General features: G+C 53.8%; 3 protein-coding genes across 3 annotated transcripts; 2 read left to right on the top strand and 1 right to left on the bottom strand.

The window, feature by feature from the left end:
• Positions 1-352: 352 nt before the first annotated feature.
• TGME49_207100 (hypothetical protein) lies at positions 353-11,079 on the top strand. Its single transcript, XM_018779381.1, has 9 exons — positions 353-3,151; positions 3,665-3,775; positions 4,098-4,787; positions 5,599-6,891; positions 7,947-8,003; positions 8,326-8,421; positions 9,055-9,135; positions 9,456-9,617; positions 10,088-11,079. The coding sequence occupies exons 1-9, from the start codon at positions 1,640-1,642 to the stop codon at positions 10,238-10,240; spliced, it is 4,155 nt and encodes a 1,384-aa protein (XP_018635671.1). The 5' UTR covers positions 353-1,639; the 3' UTR covers positions 10,241-11,079.
• Positions 11,080-12,199: 1,120 nt separating this feature from the next.
• MYSTB (histone lysine acetyltransferase MYST-B) lies at positions 12,200-23,348 on the bottom strand. The gene is made up of 9 exons (XM_002371952.2): positions 19,825-23,348; positions 18,741-19,466; positions 18,108-18,391; positions 17,649-17,784; positions 16,896-16,937; positions 16,254-16,502; positions 15,606-15,676; positions 14,596-14,655; positions 12,200-14,189 (listed from the first exon to the last, which is right to left on the bottom strand). The coding sequence occupies exons 1-9, from the start codon at positions 21,394-21,396 to the stop codon at positions 14,069-14,071; spliced, it is 3,261 nt and encodes a 1,086-aa protein (XP_002371993.1). The 5' UTR covers positions 21,397-23,348; the 3' UTR covers positions 12,200-14,068.
• A 216-nt stretch (positions 23,349-23,564) lies between these two features.
• TGME49_207070 (glycosyl transferase, putative) lies at positions 23,565-27,279 on the top strand (the record flags this gene model as incomplete). The annotated part of the gene is made up of 5 exons (XM_018779380.1): positions 23,565-24,498; positions 25,033-25,166; positions 25,949-26,185; positions 26,528-26,587; positions 27,109-27,279. The coding sequence occupies exons 1-5, from the start codon at positions 24,024-24,026 to the stop codon at positions 27,277-27,279; spliced, it is 1,077 nt and encodes a 358-aa protein (XP_018635672.1). The 5' UTR covers positions 23,565-24,023.
• Positions 27,280-27,625: the final 346 nt, after the last annotated feature.

The following is a 27,625-nucleotide window of genomic DNA, read 5'->3' as shown; positions in this document are numbered from 1 at the left end:
CCCGTTCTTGACTCTCGCCCACTGTCGCACCTGGCGAAACAGGGATTTCCACGTCGCCAGCAGCGCCTCAATCGTCCTTGAACTCCTCGAAGGACTTATTCATCGTGGTGGAAGCATCCTCAGCAGGGGCGCTACGGGGCTGAAACTGTTTAAAGTGACTTCGCGAGTCGCGGACTTCCACCGCCCGGGGGGTCACGAGCTGAGCAGCTGGCGACTCTTTCACCGCGGAGGCGTGGAGGAGGGAGGCAGGGTCTTCGTTGAAAAAAGCTCCGAAAACGGGCATCAACGAACTCAGCAAGAAAGGATGGAGCGTTCTATACTATCAGAGACGATTTTGACGCACACAGAGAGACACAAAACAGAGTTTAGGGACAGGTGAGGGCTGCCGCCGCGTTGGAGCAACACCCGGTTCCCGGGGAGCTCTGAGAGACACGACTAGCGAGGGAGACAGGAGAAGCCTGTGCCTGCTGCTGGGGTAGGAAACACAGACGGTGCAGACGAGGAACTCCAGGAACGAAAACGCCTTTCACAAAAGGAACTAGCGGAACTTTTGCTTTCTCCATTCTCTCGCCTTTTTTCTGCGGCAACTCCTCGACAGCAATGGTCACCGATTCCCGGGGGTGCGCTCCGGTGTCGTCACACAGCAGCCAGATCGAGAGTTGATCTTTGATTTGTGGTGTGCGTCTTTGGCTCTTCTGTCCATTGAAAGACAGATTTAACTTTGTCGAAAATCTCCCCTGGATGTTACCTCCCTTTTACCGTCCTCCCCGTTCGCCCTCCGATCTCGCTGCCGTTGACCTCCGCGCACACAACACCGTCCCTCCCCACCGCGGGCCAGGGCTGCAGACCCATCGCAGGCAGACTTTTTTTCACTTTTTCATTTTCCTCAGCGTTCTGTCTCGCCTTTGTCGCTTCCGCTGAGTTAGCTGCCCACGAAAGACGGTCTGGAGTTTCGACGCCGCTTCCCTGTGCTCGCTCCTCTGCGGGATGCTCTGAAACGGCCGTTGACGCCCGACGGCAAGAGCTGACTCTGATTTCGACCGAAAAAGCGCAGTCCAGGACAAGCTGGCCTGGGTCGCAATCAGCTGGCTGTCCAACTTCTCCGGGTGAGCTGAAGAAAGCCTCTTCTCTCCCGACAGACGCGGCCTTTTCCTGGGCGTCGTCGCCGAGGGACGCCGGGGCGAGAGCGAGACCGCACGGCGAGGGACTCGAAGACAGGAGGAGCGCGCGGAAAAGTTTCATCAGATGCGAGGAGAAAGGCGCCTTTTTCATGAGGAAGGAGCGAGCGCGTAGGGTGTGATCATCAGGGAGGCCTGTTCTGTCCAGTGTTGAGTGGGCGCGGCGGCGGAGACGCCGCGGAAGAGCACCGAAGTTTCCTGTCAGAGTTCAGAGGCACTCTTCTTTTGCTTCTTCAGAAGGGGGTTTGCTTTTTTGGCAGGAGGCGCTTCGATTTCTTCCGTTTCCTCCTGGACGCAGAGGAGAGGAGGAGGCTCGAATTTGCGCCGGAAACGAAACGGCTCGTGGAGAAGAACGACGCCAGGACGCGAAGAAGTAACGGTGGAACCGCCTGGTAGAGAAGAAGAGCTCACGAGGAAGCTACACGAGAGAAGAAAGCAGACGCCAGTGGAGATCAGGAAAGATGGGGGAGGACGAAGGCGTTGCTGCCGGAGCGGCACCAACCGACGCCTTGCAAGAGAGAAGAGGCGAACAGGTCCAGATGCGACAGGACGGAAGCGCGTCTCACGCCGTACGCGAGTCCCAGGAGGAGACCAGCAGCGAAATGGAGAAGGGGACGACAGAGAAAGTGCGAGGGCCTGAGAGACCTGCGACAAGGACCAAGGCGAAAGGCCGGAAGACTGAGGAACGAATTCGTGAAGCTCAAAGAGACGAGGCGAAGGACACAACGCGAGACGAGGGAGAAGCAGGCACTGGACAAGTGGGCGAAGGGCCGTCTCGCTCTGTCGACTCACCGAACTCAAGAGCCTCTCCACGGCGTTCTCGGCTTCGTTCGAGAGACCCCCCGAAGCCGCCTTCCCCATCTTCTCTCTCGTCCCCTTCACTGCATGCGTCTCTCTCTGCCCCATCGGTAGTAGACGCAGACGCGCTCGAGGCGTCGACGGACCTCGGTTGTCCCCATGTCGGCGAGAACGAAACACCGAGGGAAGGTGAAGCAGAGCGAGAAGAGGCGAAAGATGAAACCGGTCGAGTGAGGCGCGGGGAGCCACCCGGGGGTTACTCTCTGAGAGCGCGACGGAGTCGAGCGCGCGAGTTGTGGGAGAAGCGAGAAGAGGGAGGAGACATGTCGAGGAGGGCAGACCCTGCAGCGCGCACAGAACGCCTTCACGAAGAGGAGCAACGCGAAACCGAGACAGACGCCGCGAACGGAGAAGACCGGGGCGGCCCATCCCGCAAGCGGCGAGTCGGGGAGAGAGAGAGGAGGCCAGCGACTCCTGCGCGAACAGCTGCAGGCCTGGCGGCGACAGAGCGAAGGAGGGAGGAAGTCCGAGGCAGCAGTCGCCGCTGCTGCTCACGAGGCAGAGGATCGGGTGGGGTCGCCTTAAGCCAGGGTGGAGCGTGGACGTACGCGAAGACCGAGGGAACAGAGTCAGGCAGCCGAGGCGCCGGGCGACAGACTCCCAGGGGAGCGGCAGCAGGAGAGAAGAAGAGAAGACAAGACACGGAAGAAAAGGAGGAGAGAAAGCAGGACAAGGAGAGCGAGGCAAGAGTCGAAAGCCGGACACCGCGGTATTTTCCGGCTTCTCCAGCAACAAAGGCGAGGTCGAAGAACGCTGGAGTGACGCTGCGTGTTTCTGCAGAGAAGAGGAAATCAACTCGAGCGGAAAGAGACGCCTCCAGTTCAGGAAAGCGCGAAGACCGGCCTCCCTCTGCCTTGGGCTCTGGAACGCCTGTGCGTCCTTCTCCGGCTGCTGGCTTTCAAGGGAAACCCCCACTGCATGCGCAGAGGCAGATGCACACAGGAAACGCTCCCTGCAACTCGACGAGCCTCTCCACGCCTTCCTCGCCGGCCTCTGTGGACACCATTGGCGGTTTTCCGCGAGACGCGTTCGAACGCTTCGACCAACCTTTCCTCCAAGTCACACTGACTGAAGTCTCCAGTCGAAACCGGTGGAAAGCAACTGCGTCCTACGAAGTAAGTCGGCGAAGAGAAGAGCGCGCGAGACCGACACACCGAAAAAGAAAGAAGAAAAAAGGGTGAAAAACTCACAGCGAACGGAGACGTCCGAGGCCCTCGGATTCTCGAAGTCGGACTCCAGACGGGAGAGGCAAGTGAACAAGTTCTTTCGGATGTTTGACACACGCGGGATGCTGAAGGGACTCGTGAGCTACAGACCAGCAAAAAGTTTTTGACTGCTGTGCAACACCGTACTCTGGACTGCTCTCTGTTCCGGATGTTCCGTCGTTCGCAAAAGTCAGTGTTCTCGTCTGGCCAGGAGCCGGCGTTCACCGCGAAGGGGCGGTGAAGAAGAAGGCTTCTCTTTTCGGTCTCTTTCATGTCACAGGCTTCCGCCGTGCTTCGTCTCCTGTCTCTCTTCTCTCCTCTGCGTTCATCGATCCACGCGTTCTGGCCTGACTGCGGGTGGGTGGCGTCTGCACTTGGGAAGGGTGCTCACGAGGCTTCTGCTTCGTCTTCCGCGTCTGTCAGGACAAAGTCGAGTCGCTGCTGAAGGAAGGCGTTGCGCGTTCGACTTGCTTCAGGCGCGAGGCGCCTTCCTCGCTTACCATCTGCAAGCAGTACGATTGGAAGAACCACCAGGTACGCAGAACGTCGAAAGCGTGCAGCCGACGAGAGGGACACCGAGGCATCACCGGTTCCCGTGTGCTGCACTTTCTCATTCGCTCTCAGGCCGTCCGTCCCTCGCAGGAAGCGACATCGTTGTTGCCCGTTTCCGAGTGGACAGTCGTCTCTTCGTCCGCAGGATGGTGGGGGCGGGGAGTGCGTCTGGCTCAGGCGCAAACGCCAAGAGGGAGGGAGCTTCGCTTTTTCCTGATACGTGTGACGTCGGCAGATCGCGTCTGGGAACTCGAGCGAGATCTCCGTGTCTCCGATTGTACGCCGACTGCGTCTCCTCCTGCAGGCCATGTTCGAGGACGAAGACAGAACGACGTACTACCGAAAAGCCATTTTCTGGCGGGGCTGGGAGCAGCACGAGAGACGGAGAGAAGCGCAGAGCCGCGGACTGCGTGCGACGTCTTTGCTCGAGGATAACTTTCCAGGCAACGTCGAACAACGTGATCCAGGAGGTGAAGCAGGACGGGAGGACGAGAGCGAGAACAAGGACGCGAATGCGGCGAGCATGCCTCGTTTGCACGCATCGGGACCGAGAGAGGAGACACAGGAGGCAGAGAGAGGCAAGAAGTGTGGAGGCGAGAAGAAAGTTGGTGGAGAAGACGTCCAAGAGATGACGAACGACGGCGTGCGGCGGAGAGTGGCGACCTCAGAACTGGCACAGCTAGAGGGTACCAGCAATTGTCGTCTGTTCCGCGAAGAGAGAAGACTGGGCGACGCGCGAGGACTCTCTGGGGTCGAGACGCAGGACGAAGATGAAGAAAGTGGAGAGGAAGAACTCGACGACGGAGTTGTCGATGTAAAGTCTTTCAGACCGTGCAGCGGCTCTCTCGAAGATGACGAAGAAGGGGAGAGGGGCGTCAAAAAGAAAAGAACATACGTCCAGGGGAAACGCGTCCTCGAAATCGGAACGGGGCCTATCGCCCTGCTCGCTGTCCTCGCTGTCAAGGCCGGTGCCGAGTACGTCGATGCGCTTGAGGTGAGCCGGACGGTGCTGCTGCGGACTTGCCACCACACAATCCCTGGAGGTTAAAAAACAGCAACATTCATTGGTCTGCTTTAGCAGCCAAGAATCACTTTCTAGTCCGCGACGGTGAAGTCAACGCGAGAGAAAAAGAAAAAACGGAACCGCGGGAGAATCGAGAAGTGAAGGATAACGTCTTACGTTTACAAACTTTGGCGAGGGGGGGAGGGGGAGGTCGCCCTGACCCCCGAGAGAAGCTAAACCGGTGGGAGATCCTTTGCTTCTTCTCGCTGTTCTCGGATTTCAGCTTTCCTTTTTTCTATATATGTCCATCTATATCTATATCAGTAGCTTTACCTATCTACATAGATGCACTTAGATATATATACATACATACGTCAATTTGTCTGGACGTATCTGCGAACATGCACCTGTCTGTCATCTAACTCTGCTTTTCGACCTATCTATGTCTCTAATACTGTTTGTGTACCTCCATCACTCTTTATTCATCTTTGTATCGCTATGAGTATCTCTCTATACCTGTCGTCGATAATATCCTTATCCCTAGATTTGCCTCTAACTCTCCTCAGATCCGAGGATGCGTTGCACAGTTGACCTGGAAGGGGTAATGTCTGATCCGTGGTTATTTATAAGCGTTTTCTTCTCATGTTTCGAGCTTTCTGATGTCGCCATCTTTTCGTTTCGAACTCGGTTTTTTCTCCTTCCAATGTTCCTGTGGTTTAAAGTCCGAAAACCTCTCTGCGAAACAAAACCTTTTCCCGGAAGGATGTGGCTGACGACGCGTATCTCCTGTCTCCGTTTTCAGGTCAGCAAAACGTCGGCCTCTCTCGCGACATCTTTCGTGAGACAATTCGGCTTAAATTCAAGTGCGAGCCGGTACCGAGCCCCATCTCGCATGTCTCTGAAGGCCCAGAACTCGGACAAGACCAATCTGGAGTCCTCTCTCGATTCCGCTCCTCTCTCCACCGCGTCCTGTCGTACCCCGTTGCCTCACTCGACAACGCCTGCGCTTTCTGCGCGAGTTTCGTCTCTGTCTGTTCTTCCGACATCTTGGTCATCTGTCTGCGCTGTTCCGCGGGACTCACAACTTCCTTCTTCTCTCGAGGACTCTTCTTCCACGCTTTCTTCGGAGTCTCTCCACGCGTCTTCTCTCTCTTCTGCCTCCCTGCCTTCTGCCCTTCTTCGAGACTCTTCTTCGTCACCTTCGCCTGCCGCCTCGGCAGCGGGTCCCTCGGCTTCGAGAGCAACCGACTGCATGTGTGTTGACGATACGCCTCGCCTATGTTCCTCCCACTCAGACGTTTCTTCTTTCGCGACTCTTGCATCTTCTCACTCGGTGCCTGACTGTCTTCTTGTGCCTTCTGCCGATGCGATCTCTTCCTCCTCCCTCCCTTCTCTGACTCATCCGCCGCTCCTCCCGTCTCCGTCGTCCTCGCTTCCTCAAGCTCGGTGCGGGGGACCTGCTGGCTGTGCGTCTCTCCCCACATCGGCTCCTGCGTCCTCATCTCCTAATTCTGCGCAGCGTCTTGCCTACTCAGATGGGCCGCTTCTCCCAGGGAGCTCTTCATCTCACCCTTCTTTTTCTTCCTCTACTTCTTCGGCTTCTTCCTGTCTGTCTTTGTCTTCGTTTCCGTCTCAAAAAGCTTCTCAGACGCGAGCGCGGAAGGCTCCGCCGTCTGCGTTTCTGGCGTCGCCGGCGCGGCCTGGCCCTTTGGTGATTCACAGCACATACAGCAAGTTGTTTCCTCTCCCGCCTCCTCACCTCGCTCCGAAACTCTGCAGAGATGTCTTCCCCGCCTGTTCGCTCTCTCCTTCGACCTCGACCCTGGCGCGCGCTTCTCCGGCTACGCCAGCTGCTCTTTCTACGCCATCTTCGCCGTCCACGTCGCTCTCGCCACACGCTCCGGCTTCTTTCCCTTGCTACTACGACATGGTCATCCACGAAATTCTTGGAGACTTTGCTTCTCAAGAAGGCGCTGCGGACGTCTACCTCGACATTCAACGCAGACTTGGCTACTGTCCGAAGTCGATTCCGACGGCGGCCACCACGTGCGTCGCGCCCTGCGCCTTCCCCACTCGCGAAAACATCCCGTACAAGGTAAAAAAGAAGTTGGGGAAAACGCGAGACAGAAACGTACAGGCGCCTTCGAAGCTCATCAGAAGAAAACGACTCGAAGGGACCCTGCTCACGGTCACGCGCAACGCCTAAAATCCCGTCACGATGTGCACCGGAACTCCACCATTTGTTCGCCGCTCGTAAAAAGTCAGGGCAGGGACGACAATCATAAGTTTAATCACGGGACAGTGAGCAAGCACTTGTTGCCTACTTGCGATCGAGTCTCTTTTTACCAACGTGACATCCATTTGTGGAGCTTCCTGGATACACTGTGTCAAAGAAGGAAACCCAGGAACCAGTCAACAGAAATAGATTTTCGGAAATAGATTTTTGTTTCTTGTAAGCAGGAGCGGAAACGTTTCATAGTTAAAGAACATGTTAAAGGCCTCGTCAAGTCCTTCTGAACTCGTAGTCCATACATGTTTCTCTCAATCTCTTCCACGTGAATCGCCGGTCTGACATTCGGGGCCGTCGTCTTTATCGGAAGTTGATGTGCGGTTCTTGAGACGACTGGCTGAGTCACGAAGCAGCAAAACAAACAAGGAGTCCGTCCGTCTGTGCATCGAAGCGATAGTCGGTGAATTATACTGAAAAAGAACGGCCGGGATAAGCTGCGGAGCCTCGAGGGAGGCAGTGCGGTAACTCGATAGAGGGAAGTTGGTGAGCACTCCGAGCTGACTGTCGAGAACAACTCACTGTTTCCGGTCTCATGGTACAGAGGATCAATGTGAAATGTTTGCGATCTTTACTTGAGGTCTCGATGGCCCAGGTGGAAGAAGCATCTCAATCGTAGAGTTTACGACTGCCACACATGCTGACGACTGTCGTATCACAGAAACCATGCCCGAAGGGGAAGGAATCGACTGTCAGCTGCCATCGGATTTGGAAGAAGAAAACGAGAGAGTGGAAGGAAAAACAGAGAGGACTGAATGCAGACAGAGAGTGGAGACGGGGAAGAGAGGGGACGGAATGGAAAGAGAGAGAACGAAGCGGCATTGAAGGTTTCCGGATTCGCCTGCTCTGCTGTGTTGACACAGGCCACAGATCATCCAGAACGCACAATCTTCTCGCCTAGGAGGCGACTCTTTCAAAGTGTAAGTTGTGTCTTTCTTCATCGATCGTTTCCTCTCCTTTCCCATTTTTCTCTTTTCGTTTCTGTGTCCTTGTTGGCGTCTTCTTCCACTTGCTCGTTCGGCGTTCTGAATGCCGAGGTCTTCCACTTCTTGCGGATCGTCTCTCCCTTTCTTCTGCGACTTCTTGTGTCTTGTTTCCCTTCCTCTCTGTTTTGTTGTGGCGTCTTGATGCCTCGTTCTTCTTGTTCGAGGCCTTCTAAGTCTCGACAGGTCCACCATCTCCTCTGTTTCTGCCATCTTCGTTTCTTCTCTTGTGTCTCTCTACCGGCTCTTCCTGTTTTAGGTCAGTCTTCAGTTCTCGTCTCTCCTCCTTTGCGACAGCCTCCTGCCCATGGAGGAACTGCGATTCGAAGAGCCCATGGAGCGCCAGATGCTTCAAGTAGGTTTCACTTCTACCCTCTAAATGCCGTATGTCACTCGTCTTTGACTTTCCTTGCGCAGCTCTGCCTTTGTGTTTCTCTCGGTGGCTTTTGTCAACTTCCACTCTTTTTGGTAGGGAGAGAAAACGGCTGCTCAGACGCTAAATTGTTCAGTGCAGTCGTGGTGGGAGAAGTCGTCCACGAACATCCGTCTTCTGCTTTATCCGGGGGATTTCCTTCTTGTGTTCTTTCAGTGTCGTTCCGCCTCTCCGATGTCCATCGTTTTACGTACACATCCTTCTAGCGGTCTTCCTGTCTCGCGGCTTGTTCCCCCGCAGGGGTCTCGCCTCCCCTCTGTAGTGTTGGTGTCTTTGAAAAGCGCCGCTCAAGTTCAAGCGTTGCGTGCGTCTCGCCTCCGCCGATTTGAAGTTCACCGCCTCCCGCGCGTGGAGCCTCGCTATCGCTCTGCTGTCGAGGGCAACGAAACGCAGACGGGGCTGCCTTCGAGACTTCCTCTCAGAAAAAACGTCTTCGGCAAAAGTCTCTCCACCTCTCCGTTATGCTGCGTTTCATACTCACTCGGTGTGTATCCTGTACAAATGAGACGCGACGTATGTCTCCGGTCGCGAGTCGGTGTGTCTCTCCTTTCTCAGCGACGACGGTTGGAGTTCACGGTCACACGGAGAGGCCTGTTTGCAGGTTTCCTCGCCGCCATTGACGTCGAAATTCGTCCGGTGAGTTCCGATCTGCGTTGTCTCGCCCTCGGAAAGGCAACTGCCTTCTTCGCGTCTCTCCTGCCATGCCACAAGAAACGTTCCGTCGCCTCACCACCGAGACCTCCCTTACCTCTTGTACCCGTACTCGCGCCCCCTGAAGTCCCGCAGTCTGTTTTCCTGTTCTGCGTTTGCTTCTTGTTCTTCGCTCGCAATCCCTTCGTCTTCTTTGTCGCTTCGGGTGTTCCACCCGGTGTCTGCGGTCAAGTTCTTCTCGGCTGCTTTCTCTCCTGCCACCCGGAGAAGACGCCTCTGATATCTACACTGCTCTTTTTTTCCAGGGGAGACACTTTGGAACTGTGTTCGAGCAGCAGTGCGACAGCTGGTACACAAACGTCGTGCTGCTGGGGAAGGAAATCGAAGTCCGACCGCGAGACCGAATCACTCTCTTCACCATCGCAGACTTGAAAAACTACCAAGTGGAGACTGTTCCCCAGAGTGTGGTGAGCAGGCAACCCTCACAAAAAGCGAGCCCGGGAGTGGAAAAGGAAGCAAGCACACCACTGCTCTCACCCCACTGGCACATTCTGAGTAAAAAACAAAGGAAACAGAAAAGAAGAGAAAACGGAACACTCAGACTGTATACCAGATTTTCATACGCCTAGCTAATGGTGTCGAGTCGCATATATATATATATATATATATATATCTAAATATAGATATATGTATGCATATATTTATATGTATATATACATGTATATATATATATATATATATGTACATATGTATATATATATATATATATGTATATATATGGAAGCGTGGATATTATACGTCCCTATAGGTAGATGCACATCCATGTATGGTTAGGTTTTTGTGTGTGGAGCGTGTCGAATGTGATGCGCTGTCTCGCTGGTGGGTGTATTCTCGGCGTTTCCTGTCTGTTTGTCATTTTGATTCTGTCTGTGTCCAGGGGAAGAAAAAGCAAGCAGTGCAGATGGAAGTATCTCGACCAACTTACACTTTTCAAGGTTATGTCGAGAGACCCCGTCAAGGCGTCGTTGCCGAGTTCGGTCCTATTCACATCGACTACGACGAGCAGGCGTCTTGTATTCGGATAGAATAACGGAAATCACAGAGCTCCAACTACTCGGAAAGGGTATTTTCTTGTTCGTTTGTGTCACTGTCTTTCACTTTAGTGCTCTCTTCGAGAAATGAAGCACGAACAACCAGTACACCTTGTAGCGGCGTCGCCAGTCTTTTTTACGGAACCTCAATTGACTCTTTCGGAAGTGCCTCCATGTTCAGGGGATATATGGTCACCTGATGACACACAGGTATCTGGCACTCTACATATTTGGAGTGGACGCATGAGTGAATGTGTGTTTCTGTGGTAATACTCGTTTATGTGAATGTCGTGAATGTCATGGCGGGGAGGGGGTCTATATATATATATATATATATATATATATAAGCATTCACACCTTCGTTAATACCCAAGTTAAATAGGGGTGTGAAGCGTCTTCTTCGAATTTGCTTGTCTCTCACGCTCCCTCCAGATGCGTTTGCTGAGAGGCTTTTCACACACAGGCGAGCTCCTTGGCAGTAACTGCAGCAAAGGGCAATTCGTTTTCTTATTCCCTCACCCGGTAGACCACACGTACTCAAGAAGCGAATCCTCCCATGCACAGGCGGGCATGCAGGTGCTTTCATGCGCTCACTCATCCTTGTTGCATATTTTTGTATATTTCCTGTCTCACATGCACCAAGTGCATAGAAGTTCCCTACCAGGTGTGGTTCGCCAGGTCTGTTGTGCGTTTCCTTTTTCCGTGAGGATCTTTCCAGCAGTGCGCCGGGTGTTCTCTTCCACAGCGCAGGCGCAGCGTCTGCCTGTAACTCTTCTGCTGATGCGTGCAACCGAAATTGTCCGTGACATCTTCTGTTCATCATTTTTTGGACGGGCCGTGACGCGTCCTCAAAACAATGGGGGAACCCAAGTCGCTGCAGAGACATAAAACTCCCTGCGTTTCTGCTGGTGGAAGCCTGCCAGTGCGTGTTCGGAAGTCGATTGTGGGCCGAGTGGAGAAGGAAGGCAGCGACGCCAGTCGGATGAAAACAGGAGAAGGCTATCGAAAGAGAATAGCAGTGAAAGCTGGACGACTGGTTTTCAACTACTACAGTTCTAGAACTCTTCTCAGTCACGTGGTAGGCATTATACAGTCACATGCATATATGCACATATACCTTTATATATATATATATATATACCTTTATATGTATATATATATATATATATATATATGAGTAGAGAAGGTCTACATGTAAAAGCGTGAAGACAGATATGGAGTAAAAAAAACTATGCTTTCTTGTTGAGAAAAGGCTCATCGGCGATGCTGAAGATAAAATGGCGACACACTGAGAGAAGGGAGGGGGCGCGCTTGTGTTCACAAAGGAAACGCTTGGACGTATCTTTCGATCCACGCCACAGCTACTCAGTCCGCATGATCTGTTCTCTTCTTCCCTCTAACTCGCTCTGGGGATTCCATATAAGTCGTCAAAGTTTGAACACCGCTCGAGTGGTACCTGGAAGGATTTGGAGTACAAAGGTCACTGCAAACAAAGGATCGAGAACTACAAGACAAATCTGGATTCACAGTACACCGATAATAAAAGACCAGGTGTGGCCGGAATCAACTCATACAGATTCCACCGGCTTGGTTCTTTGGCTTTACTAATCCCCACTGCTAATGACCACAGCTTCCAAGCAAACATGGAAAAAGGACGGATATTGAAATTAACACCGTTCGCTGTCTTCAGGAGTCCAGAGGGGTACCGGTGTCCAGCGTCTAGCGCCGTTGCACTGAAAAACAACTTTACATATATGCCTGCGCATGGCGTATATCGGTGTGCGTGGACTAAGGCTATGCAGGAATCGGTGTGTTGTCGTCAAATGGCGTAGCCTCTGTTTGATCGTTTCTGTGTGGAATTTGTATTTCTGTACTTCCCCTCGGAACGCCTCTGAAGACAACGAGTGAAGAAAAGAACTTCTGGGTGTGTTTTTCGAAGGTGCTTTGCGCATTTGCAGTGTTACATGACTGGTACTTCAAATCTCTTTTGTTGCTCCTGTTCCCTACAATCGACTCTCTCTTTTCTCGTCCACTGTAGTCTCGCGTTTTATTCTAGCGGCTGGCGAACCGGACCGAAGTCGAAGAAGGCTTGTTTTCCTCAGAAAGGAGAACATGGCAACTGCTTTCTGAGACACACAACCGCGCGTCTAGAGGCGCCCGAGGCCTCGCCTGGTTGCCGGAACGCCCTGGTGCCGCGAGAAGAGAGCACATCGCGAGCGACAGGTAACGGAAAGGAAAGAAGAACAAAAACTGCCTCGAGACTCCAAGTCGCGACTCGCAAAAACCGAGAACACGAGAGACGATGCAGAGAGTCGGAGACGGAAGGTGAACAAGAAGCTCGAAGAAGCGACGAAAAAACGAGAGGCCATCCGCGAATGAGGTCATCGAGCGTTGCTTCTTTGAGTGGCACTTCTCATGTCTCTCTCACTCTCTGTCCCCGACTTTTTATCCCCAGATGGTTCTTCCAACATCGCTGTGCCTTCTTCTCTCCGTCTCGTCAAATCGTAACGCCCCGCTCTTCTTCAGGCCTTTCTTTCTGCTCTGCCTTTCTCGCCTTTCCTTCCCGTCTCCCTTTCCATCGACTGACTGCACGCGTTGTTCGCTTGGCATTCATCCTTGAAAGTCGAGAGGGATAAATAGGTGCATACGGGTACACAACCGGCCAGACGACAGCCCCGAACTTCCTCGAAAAGAGCCTTCAAAAGCTGCGACCCCGACACTGTGCTCCACCGCAATCCCTCTCACTGATTCCAACGCAAAGCCTACACTGTCATTAAAAACACAGTTCCCTTCTTGCACATATATATATATATATATATGTGAGGGATGTACAAATATGAAGTTCGTTACATTCATACATCGCGATGGAGGGACTGACGGGGACATTACCGGAATCCGCAGGAGTGAGAGCGTATGGAAACGCGTCACTGCATGCATCTCTCCACAAACAAAACGACCCCACACGCAAAAATAAAGAGCTCTCGCCTAGGTCCTACATGAAGCCATTGGCCTGCGTTCAGACAGGGCTCTGTCTCAAGCATGGAATGCGTTGGCAAACATCCCCTTGCGCGCTTCCTCAGTTCTCCAGAAACGTTAGTAAATCCATCAGTAGACCGATGTATGTGTATTTATATAAATATATATATATATATATATATGTATATATGCACAGGAGTATATATGCACTATTGTCCGTCTATCTGTTACGGTGTGAGGTGTAAATTTGTACGACCGTTTTACACTGGTGCTCGTCTCCCTCTGCCTTTTGTCAATGGTTTGTCTCTTCTTCTTTTTCTGAGGGTTCCAGCCTCGGTTTCCCTTCAAGGATTCGTTGCTGAATCTCTTGTTCTTCGGTGGTGTTGTTCTCTCTTGAGCCTCCGTAGGTCTGCCGCTCTCCGCTATTTTTCCATCCACTAATCAGATAGACGAACGAAAGAAGGTCTGAGTCATTCTGACTGTGTTTCTCTCTGTGTGTCTCTTGGATCCTTAAGGCTCCGTGTCTCCCCTCTGTCGTCAACGCATGCACCGGCATCGGCTTCGAGGTTTCTCTCTGTCTCCCCGTCTGGACTCGACGTCTCTTGAGCTTTGTGCAGCAGCAGAAGCAGCGCCTTCATCCCGTATCGACTCAGCAGGAGTCACGGTAGAAAAATGAAGAGTGACAAAGCCGCAAAGCTCGTCCACCTCGGACGCACTCTGTCATTCCGTTCGCCTCTGACGGTACGCAGACGCCGTAGTTTCTTTTCTTTGAGGAGCGCCGTTTCTCTGAGCACAGACGCCGTCTATGCATCCTTTCCTGGTTAACTGCAAGGTCTCGCGACGGTCCCCACTCAGTCTTCTTCTCCCCGCCTCGGCGGCGGCAGAGCTTCGCGAGGTGCAGGGGGAGTCCGGTGGTAACTGACGAAGCGCAGGTTCTCTCCGTGGACTAATACGCCCGCCGAACCTGCCTCTCTGTGAAAGACATATCGCAGAAGAAACGGAACTGCTTGCGCCGCCGCAGGAGGGAGGAAAAAAGCTAGGAGCGAAGGAGAGAGCGATGCGAGACACGGGAGAAAGGCGCGACAGACTGCAGCGGCGAAGCCACTGCAGCAACTTCCCCAAAAGGGAGCATCGAGATCTGCGGCAGTCTTTGGAATCAATCGAGAAGCAGGCGACTGAAGTGAGGGCAGACTCCACACATCGATCCGCGAAACGATCTGCAACGTCGCGCCGTTCACCCTCTGGCGTCTTTTTCTCCTTTCTTCAACTCCCTTCCCTACGTTCTGTTCGAAAAACATGCCAAGTGCAGGCACTGGACGCGAAGCTCCCCATCCTTTTTAGCGGTCAGGCCGACTTTTTGTGTCTTCTGAAAACGTACTTGAGCCGCGTTTTCACCAGATCCGGGTGAAGAAGAAGCAGGTGGTGACCTTGAACATACCTGCGGAGCAGAAGGAAAATGCAACAGAGAGACACACAGAAGGCTCGTGCATTTCTCGCCTTCGCTTGCTATCGTCTCCACAGTGGACCCCTTCGTTTGCTATCGTCTCCACAGTGGAGCCCTTCGTTTGCTATCGTCTCCACAGTGGAGCCCTTCGTTTGCTATCGTCTCCACAGTGGAGCCCCTCGTTTGCTATCGCCTCCACAGTGGAGCCCTTCGTTTGCTATCGTCTCCGCAGTGGAGCCCTTCGTTTGCTATCGTCTCCGCAGTGGAGCCCTTCGTTTGCTATCGTCTCCACAGTGGAGCCCTTCGTTTGCTATCGTCTCCACAGTGGAGCCCTTCGTTTGCTATCGTCTCCACAGTGGAGCCCTTCGTTTGCTATCGTCTCCACAGTGGAGCCCTTCGTTTGCTATCGTCTCCACAGTGGAGCCCTTCGTTTGCTATCGTCTCCACAGTGGAGCCCTTCGTTTGCTATCGTCTCCACAGTGGAGCCCCTCGTTTGCTATCGTCTCCACAGTGGAGCCCTTCGTTTGCTATCGTCTCCGCAGTGGAGCCCTTCGTTTGCTATCGTCTCCACAGTGGAGCCCTTCGTTTGCTATCGTCTCCACAGTGGAGCCCTTCGTTTGCTATCGTCTCCACAGTGGAGCCCTTCGTTTGCTATCGTCTCCACAGTGGAGCCCTTCGTTTGCTATCGTCTCCACAGTGGAGCCCTTCGTTTGCTATCGTCTCCGCAGTGGAGCCCTTCGTTTGCTATCGTCTCCACAGTGGAGCCCTTCGTTTGCTATCGTCTCCACAGTGGAGCCCTTCGTTTGCTATCGTCTCCACTCGACGCTCCCGGGAGACCAGAATTCCCTCGAGACTTCTGTTTTTCGACCGTTCTCTCTCTCTCGGTCTCTGTCTTCGTCTCCCCTTCGCGTTGTCCCTGCTTCTCTCTCTCCAGCCAGCCTCACCGAAGAACGCCGATTTCCTCAAGAGTCCTTTGGATATCTTCCTCCCGGACTGCTGTGTTCCGAACCAAATCCTGAGCAAACATCAGAAAACAACGCGAAACGAAATCCAAATAAATGCATCCGCGCATGCAAACAAAAACAGCCATATATATATATATATATATATATTTACGCACTGTAAGATGTATGCATGTTACGGCCTCTGAATACATGCATCCACACATGCACACATACGGATATATATATATATATATATATATATTCCTCCATAGCGATTTTGACTGATATGAGGCATGCATAGATTGACGCCTCATCAAGGACCACAGAGAAGCCTATAAATGTAACTCTCGAGGCATGCATATACACATCTACAGCAGCATGCAACTCCCATTTGAAACGGCCTGGAAACGGCGTGTCTCTTGCGTAGATCTGCCACAAAGTTAAGAGTCACATCAATGAGAGACATGTGAAGAAATAGAAAAAATCACCAAGAAGTTGCTCCGCGAAGAAGGCGAATGGACACCCGTCGTCGAAACTCTGTTGTCTGTCGGGTGTTTCTTTTGCCTTTCTTGGGTTCCCGCATTTCCTGTCTCGCTCTCGCCTTCGCGTCTGAACCACCACCCTCTCCGGCGCCTTTGTTTGCCTTACTTCGATGGATATTTTCCTCCTTCGCTTCTGTGCGTCGCTCTCCATGTGCGTGAGGAGACACCAAGTCCACCAGCCGATGTAGCTGAGGCGGCCAAGGTCACTGAGGGGGCGCTCCGGTCCTCCCTTCTTCTTCTCTCGTAGCGAAAGGAGATACGAGAAGGAGATGAGGAAGCGGCCGTATCCCTTTCTTTGATGTTGAGGCATCGTCAAGATGCAGGCGAGGTTGTACGCTTGCAGGGAAATTTTTTCCTGAGAACGACGGCGCAGGCAACACAGCCGAGGAGTTCAGAGTCCACCCTAAGCCGCAGTCGGATATAGCATGCACAGGCGGGCACAGAAAAAAGACGCAAATGACAGAGACCGGGAACGTTTTTTCTCGAGGAGTCGCGTTTCAACGCAGAGCGGATCGTGGATTCACGGAGCGTCGCCCACTGCCTGAGGCGCTATATGCGTCGACCAGTCGCACACCAGACGGAGCGACAAAGAACTGTCGTTTCGAGTGGAGGCTGCGAGTTTTGAAATTCACAATGAGCTGAAGGTTCGAGGCGTGATCTCATCTCCAAAGAAGAAAAACGCGCCAAGCGACATGTCGGAAGATCTGAATCCTTCGTGTAAAAATCTCAGCGAGGGGGGCCCACGCACCTTGGAGAAGTAGCCAATCAGGTGACACCCCGTTCGGTCGACCTGAGGAAACGGGAGACGAGAAACGCGCCTCGGGTGGAAAGAAGAAGCCGAGTCCCCTCTTTCTCTGTCTCTCTGCATGCAGTTTCTCCAAGGAGACACAACTCTCCCTCTTACACTCTTTCATAGGCCTCTCTCTATTCCTGCCAACTGCCCACAGGTGGAGAAACGAAGCGTTCACACCCGTCAAAACAAGTGAGGAACTCAAAGAAAACGCGAAGCAAATACCATGAAAGAAAACAGCTTCGCTGAAACGGAAAATGCATTGGTAAATGGATGTAGGTGCCTGTTTAAAGACGTATGCATATATCCTTCGCAGAGAGAAAGGCGCCTTGAGAAAAGAAAAACGCACATCGAAGGTCACACAAACGAGAGGGTGACGTTGTTCCTTCGGAGTAGGGAAACTGCAGTGCGACACCGGAGAGTCAAACCACGGCGTCACAAGTCGGAGAGCTACTCTCGTATGCCCATCAATTTAAAAAATCGAACACAAAAACCTGTGCACAGTTCTCCACCTTTTAAACATATAAACATATATGTAAATATATATATATATAGAGAGAGAGAGAGAGAGATTGATGGCGACACACAGGTTAATATATGAAACTGGATAGACAGATTAATATGCATATATACATATATATGTAGATACATATAGGTATAAGTATGGAGTCACGTCGAGTTTTTCACTTGTTTGTTGATTTTGTGAGTTACCTCAGTGAGGACGTAGAAGAGGAACGGCTCGACGTCGTATTGGAGTGTCTTGTGGTCAAGGAAGAGCTTGGCAAGGAAGCAGAGGTTTTCGCTGTAAACGCGAGCAACACTGCCATCCACCTCAAAGACGGAGAGTCTGAGGAAACAGGGAAAAGCAAAGAAGACGAAAACCTTCTGTCAAAGCGGACAAGGCGACTCAACCAGAACAGAAACCTCAGAGCAGAAGCCCAAAAGCTGGACCTGCGAAAGTCCCATGAGAAAACAAAGTGAGACAGCGCCGGAAGGCGAAAGAAGGAGAAAAAAGGAGACCTAGACAAAAGAGAGAGGCCGAAGCGGAGAGACACAGAGACACGAAGAGGCGGATAGAGAGAGGATGGAAAGCAGACAGACAGAGGCTCAGAGAACGAGGGGAGAAGTTGGAGAATCGCTGGGCAACAGAGCGTCCCTGTTTTCTCGCACCTTCCTTCCCGGTAGATTTCGTCGCCGGGAGGATGTCTGAGGATGCATCTTTGGTTGTGGGTGGAGAGTTCGCTGGCATGGCGGAAGAACGAGAGGCAGAATTCGCAGACGTAAAGAACTTCTGCGTCTTGTACATGGGCAGGGTACGGCGAGAAATACCACGTTTGGAGGAGAAACGGCCCGAACTGGATCTGCCGAATCGTCTTGATTTTCGTCGCTTCTTCATGCGCCTGGAGGGTGGCCAAATCCATGCCTTCGTGCTCCTTCGCCGCTTCTTCGTCGTGCTGAGAAAGAAAGACACACAGGAAGAAGAGACGGTCGACCCCCTTGTTCGACGAGAAACTCGCTGCAGAGAAAGGCGCAACTTTCCTGAGCCTGAAGGCCCAAACGCTTGTGCCTGCGTCGCCAGTGACCAACTGGTGAGGAAAAGACCCCGAGAGAGAAATGAGTGTGCAAATGAAGAGGATATATTTATATATATATATATATATATTTATATATATTTATATATATGTATATACAGATATACATGTAGACAAGCAGTTCTGAAAGGGGTGCCGAGCAAGGCATGCGCAGAACTGGAGATACGGGAAGGACGCGCGGGCGAGAGTCGCCGTTGAGCGCAAGCCTCACATCTGAAAACTGTACACTGGGGTCGAACATCGCGAGCTTGTCCAGCATCTCCGAGTCACTGTCTTCCTCGTCTTCCGCGTCGCGGTCCGAGCTCTCTCCTTCGTCTCTTTCGTTTTCCACGTCACTGAGCGCCGCGTCTTCGTCTCGGTCGTGTCTCCTTCGCTTAGGCTCTGTCTCGTCGCCTGAGTCGTCGTCCTCGTCTGCGTCGCGTCTTCGCTTTCGTCGCCTTCGTCTGCTCTCGACTGCGGGGAACTCGAGCACCTGCCCGTCCGGTGTGATGGGGCGCAGGTCGTCGAACTTCAGCCATGTATCCAAGCGTCTGTTTGTGTGGCGGTAGTGGACGTAGTATTCGTAGTGATGCGGTTTCTCGACTTCCGCCACCCGCTCGCGGTCGCCTTTTTCGCCGGGCGCTGGTCCGCCGTCTGGCGTCTTCGGCGCCCCTCCGACCGCGGTCGTGGAGCCGCAGCTAGTTGGGCTCGCTTCTGCGCGCGCGGATGGCCCTCGGGCCCCGCGCCCAAGCTCCGGCGCCTCCGCCCGCCGGCCAGCGCCCAGGGTCGGCGCCACACCCCCGCAGCGCCGACAGACTGGAGACGCGGAGTCGCCAGGCATATACTTCGAGCACGAAGGACAGGTTCTTCCGCCGCGGTGTTGCCGCTGGCGGCGCGCAGGGGAGTTCGGGAAAGGCAGCGAAGAAGCCGGCGAATGAATCGAGCGGATGCTGATGATCTGAAGAGCGCCAGACAGAGTTCAGCCCAGCGATGACAGAGAAAGAGCAGGAGCGCACATGTGGAGAAAACCGAAAGGGGAGGCTGGAAAGAGAATAACGCAGCGATCAAAGAAAGCTGTGAGTGGGATCGTATGTTGAAGAGAAGAGCACATAGCGCGCGGAGACACGGCAAGGCGAAGCGCAGGGGGAAAGAAAGGACGAGAAGTTGGGAGACAGGAGATCGAGGGAGAAAATGCGAACGTGGAGAAGAGACACAGAAAAAGAGGAACGGAAACACAGATCCGTCAGTCACGTTCCTCAAAGAAAGGGGAAGACACACAACCCATAAGACGAGTGGAATCATTCTGGTCCACCTACTTTTCCAGGATGAAAACTGTGACCAAGCCGCGCGCCTATCCACTGGTGGACTGCAAGTGCTCGAGGCTCTCTGGTCGAAATCCGAGAAGAAAGCGACAGTCGACTTTGTGTTTCGTCGTCTCCTTTGCCTTCTTCACAGCTCTTGCGGCCGCCTCGCTCTCTGAGAGGTCGACTTTTCTTGTCACTCGGTTTCTCTTTCTTCTGTGCCTCCTCTCTCTTCTCTTTCTTCTCGTTCGCTCCACCATCGCGTCCGGTGGCACTCTCTTCATGCTCAGTTCGTTTTCCAGTCGTTTCTCGTGGCTCCTCTCCGGGGCGTCTTACTCCTTCTCCTCTTCCTTCTCTGTCTCCTGGACTCTTCTCTCTTGCTCCTCCCGCATCCTTCTCTTTTCTTTCTCGCGGTGCGTCTTGGTCTGTCTTCAGAGCTGTCTCTTCCTTTGCTTCCCTCTTCTCTGCGGAGGTCTCTTCTCCGTCGCTTCTCCCTCTCTCTCCTGCGCCGTCGCAGCTCAACACACGTTCTTCTCCCTGACGTCTCTTCTCCTCCTCTGCAAACTTGCTTCTTCCGTCCACTCTTTCTCTCTCTTCGTCTCCTCCTTTTCTCGGTTCTTCTGTTCTGTCTCTAACCTCAACCCCACGCCCTCGCTCTTCTTCTCTGCTTCCTATTTCATCTTCTCCTTCCCGTCTTCGCTCTTCTCGTCTTCGTTCACTCTCTTCGTCTCTTTTGTGGCCGCCGGGGGGGCTGTTGGGCGAGCAGCGGATTGCCTCTTTGCCGGTTCGCTCTCTTGTTCCTTCCTCGCTTATCTGCGAAGAAGGTGGAGACGACAAGTCCAGCGCGTCCTCTTTGCCTCGGCGCGCAGGCGGCGAACGAGAGTGCGACAAGGTTGACCGCGGAGAGCGAGGAGAGGCGCGCTGCTCTTGTCGATTTCTCGAGGAGGGAAACCCCTGGGGTGATGCAGAAGAAAAGAATGTTGAATTCGAACAAGGCACATCGCGCACCGGAGGGAGAGGCGAGGTCGAGACTCGCCGAGACTGTCTCGGAAAAGACTGACTTGAAGAGGAAGACGAAGCAGAGGACGACAATGAGGCGGCCGATGAGGAAGCAGAAGAGGAAGACCGCGAAGAACTTCCCGAAGTTGCAGAAGGTCGTGAAGGCCGCACAGCGGAAGGACGAGAGAAAGGAGAGGAGTGGCGAGAAGAGAAGGAACTGTGCGCAGGACGAGGAGACGCCAACGAAGAGTTCCGCGCCGCAGCGTTGGACGCGTTCAAAGAGGAGCGCGAGGAATGAGGAGACTGGGAGGAGAAGGAACCTGCCGCGCGCGACCGAGAGAAGTTGCCGGAACGAGAGAGAGACGAATGCGAAGAGGGGCGAGACGAAAAAGCAAAGGGACGCTGGCAACTACCAGACAAAGGCACCCGAGGCTGAGACGCGGACTCCGACGAAGAATCAGAATACGACGACGACGGCAACCACGGATCCTTCTCGACAGAGAAAGTCCCTGTCTCCCTGCTCTCTCCCTTCTTCGCGCCTCCGCCTCCAGAGGGCGAGGTCCCCCGCTTATCACTTCGGCCCTGCATCGCTGCAGATCCTCGATGCGTCTCCCTCCATATACGGCGAGTCCGTCTGCCCTAAAAACGTTGAAGTGCAAGCTCCTGCGGCGCTCTAAGGTTGCGTCGCCTCGTCCTTCACGTTCTTGCTGCTGTTCGGTGTGGAGCAAATGCGGCAACTTCTCTGTTTCGATCTTCAGTGGTGAAAGAGCAGGACAGACGCGCGAGTCTTTGGTCTACAGATCGACCCTCGACCAGGTGTAGAGAGAGAAGGATGGAGCTCGATCGTCTGTACCAACGGGCTTCAACTCGCCTTTTTTTCCGCGTCGACAGACATCCAGGGATGCCGAGCTGACGCGCTCACGCCGACTCTCTGCGGGGGTCTGCCGCAAGTATCTCCTTGCCTCGGACCGGAAAGGCCTGTGCCTCAGCCGACTGCTCTGCTGGGCCTTGGAGGCGGCCCGCGGAAAGCGAGGGCCTTCCCCACAAGTGTCTCCTCCAGGGCGGCGGCGCGGGTGAGTAGTGCTGGAAAAACTCCGCAGGCGTCTCGCACCGGCTCTCGGCTCGCCTCTGACGAAGTCGCTGGAGCGAAGACGGCTCGGCCGGTGCCGCGGGGCCTGGCAGGAGACTGGCGGGAGGTTGGTTCTTCTCGCGAGAAAGGACGCAGAGAGAAAGCCGCGTCGTCGCTGCGGAAGAGCTACCGGGGAGCCGGTGCGACCGCGAAGGAGAAAGTGATTTCACACAACTCACGAAGGAAAAGCCGAGCAGCTCTGAGGCAGAGCGAGTCTTCTTTGGAAACTGGGGACGACGCTTGGTGTCGTGAAGAGACCGGAAGCGACGACTTGGTTTTCCACGGAGGATTCTTGAAAGACGAGACTAGAGAGTCCGAAGGAAAAAAAGAAAACGAAAAACTTTCGACGGGGAACGAGGGAGCAAAGACACGCGAAGACGGTGCTGCCCGTCCAGCTGCATGGAAAGACGGGGACGCCCTGCCGTCGATTTCTTTCCGAGAATCACGCAAGACAAGAGAGCGAAGCAGGGGAACGAGCCGGAAAACGCAGACCTGCTCTGGATCTTCAAGCGTCACTTGGAAGAGGAAAGCAAGTGAGCAGTCTCGCCCTGCTCAGTTGACCTGAGAGCACGCAAGACAGGCGCGAGGCGGCCGGCAAAGGAGTGCAGAGAAAACGGAGGGGAGAAGAGAGAAGAGAAAAACGAAGAAGAAAAAGAAGAGAGGGGGTCCTCTGCTCGGGCCGCGAGAGAGAGAAGGTTCAGAGACTCTTCACCTGAGGAAAACGGCTGGCGTAAGGGATCTAAAACAAAGAAGGAAAGACTGCAGACATAGCTGCAGCAGCGGCTCTCAGCTGCACACAGAGAGAGCTCAAGGACCAAGACGAGGAAGCAGAAACGCGAGAGAATGAGTGAGAAATGAAGAAGGTGACGGTGCGACACAGAGAACGAAGAATGCGAATGATGCCGAACAAATGTCACCCCCGTACAATGTATTCTTGCGCTCGACAGACTCCTGAGCTCCGAGCGTCGACGCCTCCCCGAGAGAAAGTGAAGGTCTCCTAAACAGAGAAACATGGTCCGTTGGTTCCTCTCATTTCGCTCCTGTCCCCGCCGCTTGCCGCTGTCTCATTTCTCGCCTCTTTTTTGCTTGTGCGGGTCTCCTTCTCCGCGGATTCTTTCATCAAGAGTCTCCGAGCGGAGACGGCAGGCGCGAAGCCTGAATTTCTCCCTTTCCTCTGCAACGCGAGGCTTTGTGGCGGCTGCGGAGAGACGAAAGACAGAAGCGGCGAGAGCCTTGAAGATGCGTTTTCTACAACTCCGACAAAGGCCGAGAGGCACATCGACGAAGGCCGACGAGGCTGGAAAAGAAGCGAGTCGAGGAAAAAGTTCCAGCTTTTTTTTCAGCGCCCCCGAAGACGCATGCATCCGTGGAGAGGCCTCGAACGGTTCCTCCACGTTGAACGGCGTTCCCGTGTCTCTTTGTTTCTCGAGAAAACCTGAATTTGAAGAGTTCTCTGCCAGTGTGCAGAGCCGGTGCATATGTTTCCTCCCTGCGAAAGCAGCGACATGCACACATCTGCCTCCTTCGGCGCGTTACATCTGCCGGAACAGACAAACAGCCGACGACCGCATGCGCTGTGCTGACTGATCTGCCGAGGTTCTTTGGGTCTCCCTTGCGGAGGTCTAGATTTCCAGCGTCTCCCGCGTTTCTCTCTCGACAACGCTCGACTGTCGACAGGGCGATTCGCGACTCTCTTGGCACTTCCTCGATGTGAGCTGCACAGAAGTAACGCCTCGCCGTCCGGGTGCCGAGTTGCAGCAGCCAGAGTCGTCATCAGGTACGCAGAGACCGGAGAGAAAGGCATTCAGAGTCGGGAATCTGCGTTCCTTCTGGCTTGCGGAGAAAACAAAGGCAACTGCAGAGAGAGACGACGAGTTCCTGGGGCGCGGCGATTCCTTTCCGCGAGGAGTCCAGCGGACGTTCACGTCGAGAGGAGCAGTGTGGAAGTTTGCGCAGGCAGAAACGCGCGCGGTCTTCGAGCTTGTGTGTTTTCCTGGTGCTCTGAAAAGAAGAGCGAGAGAGTCGGCGGAGCGTAGCAGAGGCAAACGTCAATGGCCGAGGGAGCTCCGATACTTGACGAGCAGCTATGCAGCGCGTCTCTCTTTCTCCCTCGCGCTCCAGACTTGCTCTGCTCGCCTCTTCCCCCTCTGTTCTCGTTCTTCTGATCTTGTCGCTTCTCCTCTCGCTGTTCTTCTCGGTCTGCCGCGTATCTGTCGTCTCCTCCGGCCTCTCGTTTCTCCTCTCTTGTGTCCGTCCGGCGTCCGCTCCGTCGTGTGGACAGGACTCCGACGACGCACCGTTGAGCTGTGTGCCTGGAGACACCGGGCGCAGTTCGTCGTCCTCTTCTGTCCTCGCCTCGCTTCCAGCCTTCTGCTTTGCGGCGGCCATTCTCCTCTTCCTCTCTCGCCTTGCGACATGGACCTACAAGCGCGTATCGCTTAAAAAACGAAGAGAGCCAAGAGGACGGCTGCAGAGGACGCCCAGCGAAGAACGGGGAACGAAGAAAACGCAGACGAAAGACGCAAATGCGCCGCTCGTGACGGTCGTCGTGCTCGGATCAGGTGGGGAGAGACAGTCGAGAGGGCGACGTCGATCCAGGCGGCCTACTTTCTCGTTTTTGTGGAGGAAGCCGGGGTGTCTGATCCACTTTCTCCCGCAAAGACACGAGGCACTGCGACCAAGCCCTGTCCTTTGAACGAAAGAATCAAATCGGGTGTCTCCTTCCTTACCTCACCATCTATATGCCTCGAACATTTACATCCACGTGACTCACATGGATATCTATGGATGTACAAACGCCTACATGCGTAGGCATGCATATACATATATATATATATATATAGATATATATATATAAATTCAAATTTAAATTGATTGATGTATATATGTAGGCGTTTTCTTTTCATGCCTGACGGTGTGTGCCTGTTCGTTGGTTTAGTGTGGCGAGAGGAGGCGCCAACTTGTTTCAGCCAGGGTCGCGTTTATCGGTTTCAGAGCGTTTTTTCTTTCATCTTTCTTTGGCGTTGTGTTCTTGCTCTGTCTTTCGACTTCGCCGACGCATTTGCATTCTCTGTTTGTTTGCGGCTCTTGCGCAGGCGGACACACTGGGGAGATGCTTCGCCTGGTCCAGAGCTTCAATCCTCGTTTCTTCCGCATCCACTTCCTCGTGACGGACTCGGACTCGACCAGTCTGCAGCAACTCGCCGCCGCCCACTGGCGTTCCTTCCAGGTGCAGTTATTTTCCAAGGGGAAATTAGAGGAAGAGAGAAACACCAGGACGAGGGTGGAGGCGGCGGAAAGCGAGAGGACGGCAGACAAGCCGACCCCAGTTCGACAGCCAGCGTGGACGCGGCCTGAGTCCGTCGACTGCGATGTCTCTGCTGCTTCGCTTCGATTGCGATTCTCCGGGAACGCAGGAGAAGCGCAGAGGGGCGCTCCAGCTGCCGAGCGGAAGGCTCGGTTCGCGCGGTGTCCTGGAAAAGCATAGACCTCGCCTCCTCGGACCCCGAAGAGAGATCTCTGTAGATGCTCGTCAGAGTTGGGCGCACAATCCAGGACACACACAGAGAGAAGCGAAGAGATCCTCTCTCAACAGAATGAAAGCTTTGATCCTTCAGACCTTGGACAAGGCAGACCTCTCTCTAAAGGTCGACCACGGGGAAAGCAGCGAGACTGTCGACAGTCTCCTCGCCTGAAACGCAGAGTCGAGACGAGGAAGCAGGTGCACAGCGAGAGCCGCAGAAGCGCGTTCTGGGATGTCCCCGCAGAGAGACGCGTCGCGTTGGGTTCCAAAGCAAAAAGCGCAACGAACGCAAAGTGAACTCGACGGGTCTCAGGGAGGCTGCGGGGGTGGCTGTTGGTTAGCGTACCCATTGCAGGAGAGGCTCGGAACTCCTTTCCCCGAAAAGAGAAACTTTTTCCACCGCACAGAGGCCGGTTTTGAATGTAGGAGACAACGTCAGGCAGAGGCGCATTCGTTTGCTTCGGCTGTCTGCGTTTTCTGTCCTCCAGGACGCAAAGACTGTCGAGACGAAGGAACTCGATGAAGAGACGAAGAAGGCGCAAGAAGCAGTGCAGGGGGAGTTGGCGGAAGCAGAGTTAACGGCCTTGGTTCGACAGCGAGGATTTTGTTTTCATCGATTTCCGAGGAGTCGCGAAGTCGGCCAGTCCGTAGTCTCTTCTTTCTTCTCTTCTGTGCGCGCCCTCCTGGCCTCTCTCCGTCTTGTCTGGCGGTTGAACCCCCAGCTGGTGAGCTGACGAGGCGACCTCAAGAATGCCCAGAGTGCCGCAGTCAGTGGACTTGTTTCGACGAACCTAAGGCTGGCTGTGACCAAGCTGCTGGTGTTGCTTTTGAGTCTTGACGGTCTTTCTTTTTCTGAGGCTCCTTACACTCTCTGCTCGCGTTTCGCTTCGGGGCCTTCACTCGGCCTTCTCTCCCTCGTCACAGCGCGGCCTCTCCTGTACGCGTCTATTTCGCTTCGTCGAGGGTGTGTGGCGCCTCTCGGTGCTCTCTGCAGTCCCCAAGACCTGTTCCGGATGTCGCTGTCTCCAACCAAGGACTCGTTTCTGTTCTTCTGCGTCACCTTGCAGGTGCTTGTGAACGGACCAGGGTCGTGCGTTCCTGTCGCCGTTGCTGCGTTGCTGCGCGAGGTACGTCGAGATTTTCGTCGTTCGCTCCTTCCCTTTCATGAGTGGCGCAAAACGCGATATGCATGCTTTCGCGTCCTCGAAACCGACGCACTCCAGCTTTCCACAGAGCTCGTATGTATATAGAGTCGCACACATATTCATACTCTTTCATAGGTATCTATATGCATGTACATACATACATATATATATATATATATGTATATTTGTATATTTGTATATTTAGATATACTTATATGTGTACATGTTTGCACTTCACGTACGACACAACTCATGGGCTCTTTCTATGGACGTTCGTGGTCAAAACCAGGTGAGCGTGTATGCATTTCTGTCTCTGGCAGTCCGCACAGATCTTCTCTGAGCACTTCAACCGTCGACGCGGTTGGAAGCTGCCACAGGGTATCTTTGCTTCTTTCTTCCAGGCTTTCCTCTCGTATTGTGCTCCCTGGCTCTCCGCTCGGTCTGTTCGATTCTCTCTCTTCCGTTTCTGCGGCGTTTCTCTGTCTCGGATTCTTTGTTTCCAGTTCCTCTTGGGCAGGCGCATTCGCCTGATTTACGTCGAGAGCGTGTGCCGCGTGGACTCTCTGTCTCTCTCTGGGCGTCTCCTGTATCCCTTTGCGGACCGGTTTCTCGTTCAGTGGTCAGGCCTCGCTGAGAAGTTCCCCAAGTCTGAATACGTAGGACGTTTCTTCTGAAGACAGAGGTGGGGAGGCTGGGGGGAGACGTGACAGCTACGACGAAACGGAGACGTTCGCGCGCTGACTGAGAGGGCTGAGACTGCAGGAGTGAGAGACACAGGCAGAAGTCAACCAAGTGCTTCACTGCCGATAGAACTGCGATTACAGGACAGAGTGAGACGGCTGTTACGTTGAGGACCTCAGGCAGGGCAGCGGAGTCGATCTTCAGTCGTTACGTGATTAGCTTGCTCTCTCTGTAAGTGTGCCGACGATATCGGTGAGGGTAAGTCCTGAGTATGTCGGGAAGGCGTCCAACGCGTCTCTATACCCCAGTGTCGACTTTGAGGCTCAGACGGAGGTACTT

The sequence above is a fragment of the Toxoplasma gondii genome, chromosome X (genome assembly GCF_000006565.2).
Source record: "Toxoplasma gondii ME49 chromosome X, whole genome shotgun sequence".
NCBI classification, from domain to species: Eukaryota; Apicomplexa; class Conoidasida; order Eucoccidiorida; family Sarcocystidae; genus Toxoplasma; species Toxoplasma gondii.
This window is presented reverse-complemented; position numbering and strand designations above follow the sequence as displayed.

Coding starts and splice junctions, on each gene's coding strand:
- TGME49_207100 (XM_018779381.1), top strand. CDS start 1,640: ATGGGGGAGGACGAAGGCGTTGCTGCCGGAGCGGCACCAACCGACGCC. Junction 8,422..9,054: donor TGGAGCGCCAGATGCTTCAA/GTAGGTTTCACT, acceptor CTCCTTTCTCAG/CGACGACGGTTGGAGTTCAC. Junction 9,136..9,455: donor TTGACGTCGAAATTCGTCCG/GTGAGTTCCGAT, acceptor CTTTTTTTCCAG/GGGAGACACTTTGGAACTGT.
- MYSTB (XM_002371952.2), bottom strand. CDS start 21,396: ATGCAGGGCCGAAGTGATAAGCGGGGGACCTCGCCCTCTGGAGGCGGA. Junction 16,938..17,648: donor TCTTCTACGTCCTCACTGAG/GTAACTCACAAA, acceptor CCGTTTCCTCAG/GTCGACCGAACGGGGTGTCA. Junction 16,503..16,895: donor TGATTGGCTACTTCTCCAAG/GTGCGTGGGCCC, acceptor CGTCGTTCTCAG/GAAAAAATTTCCCTGCAAGC.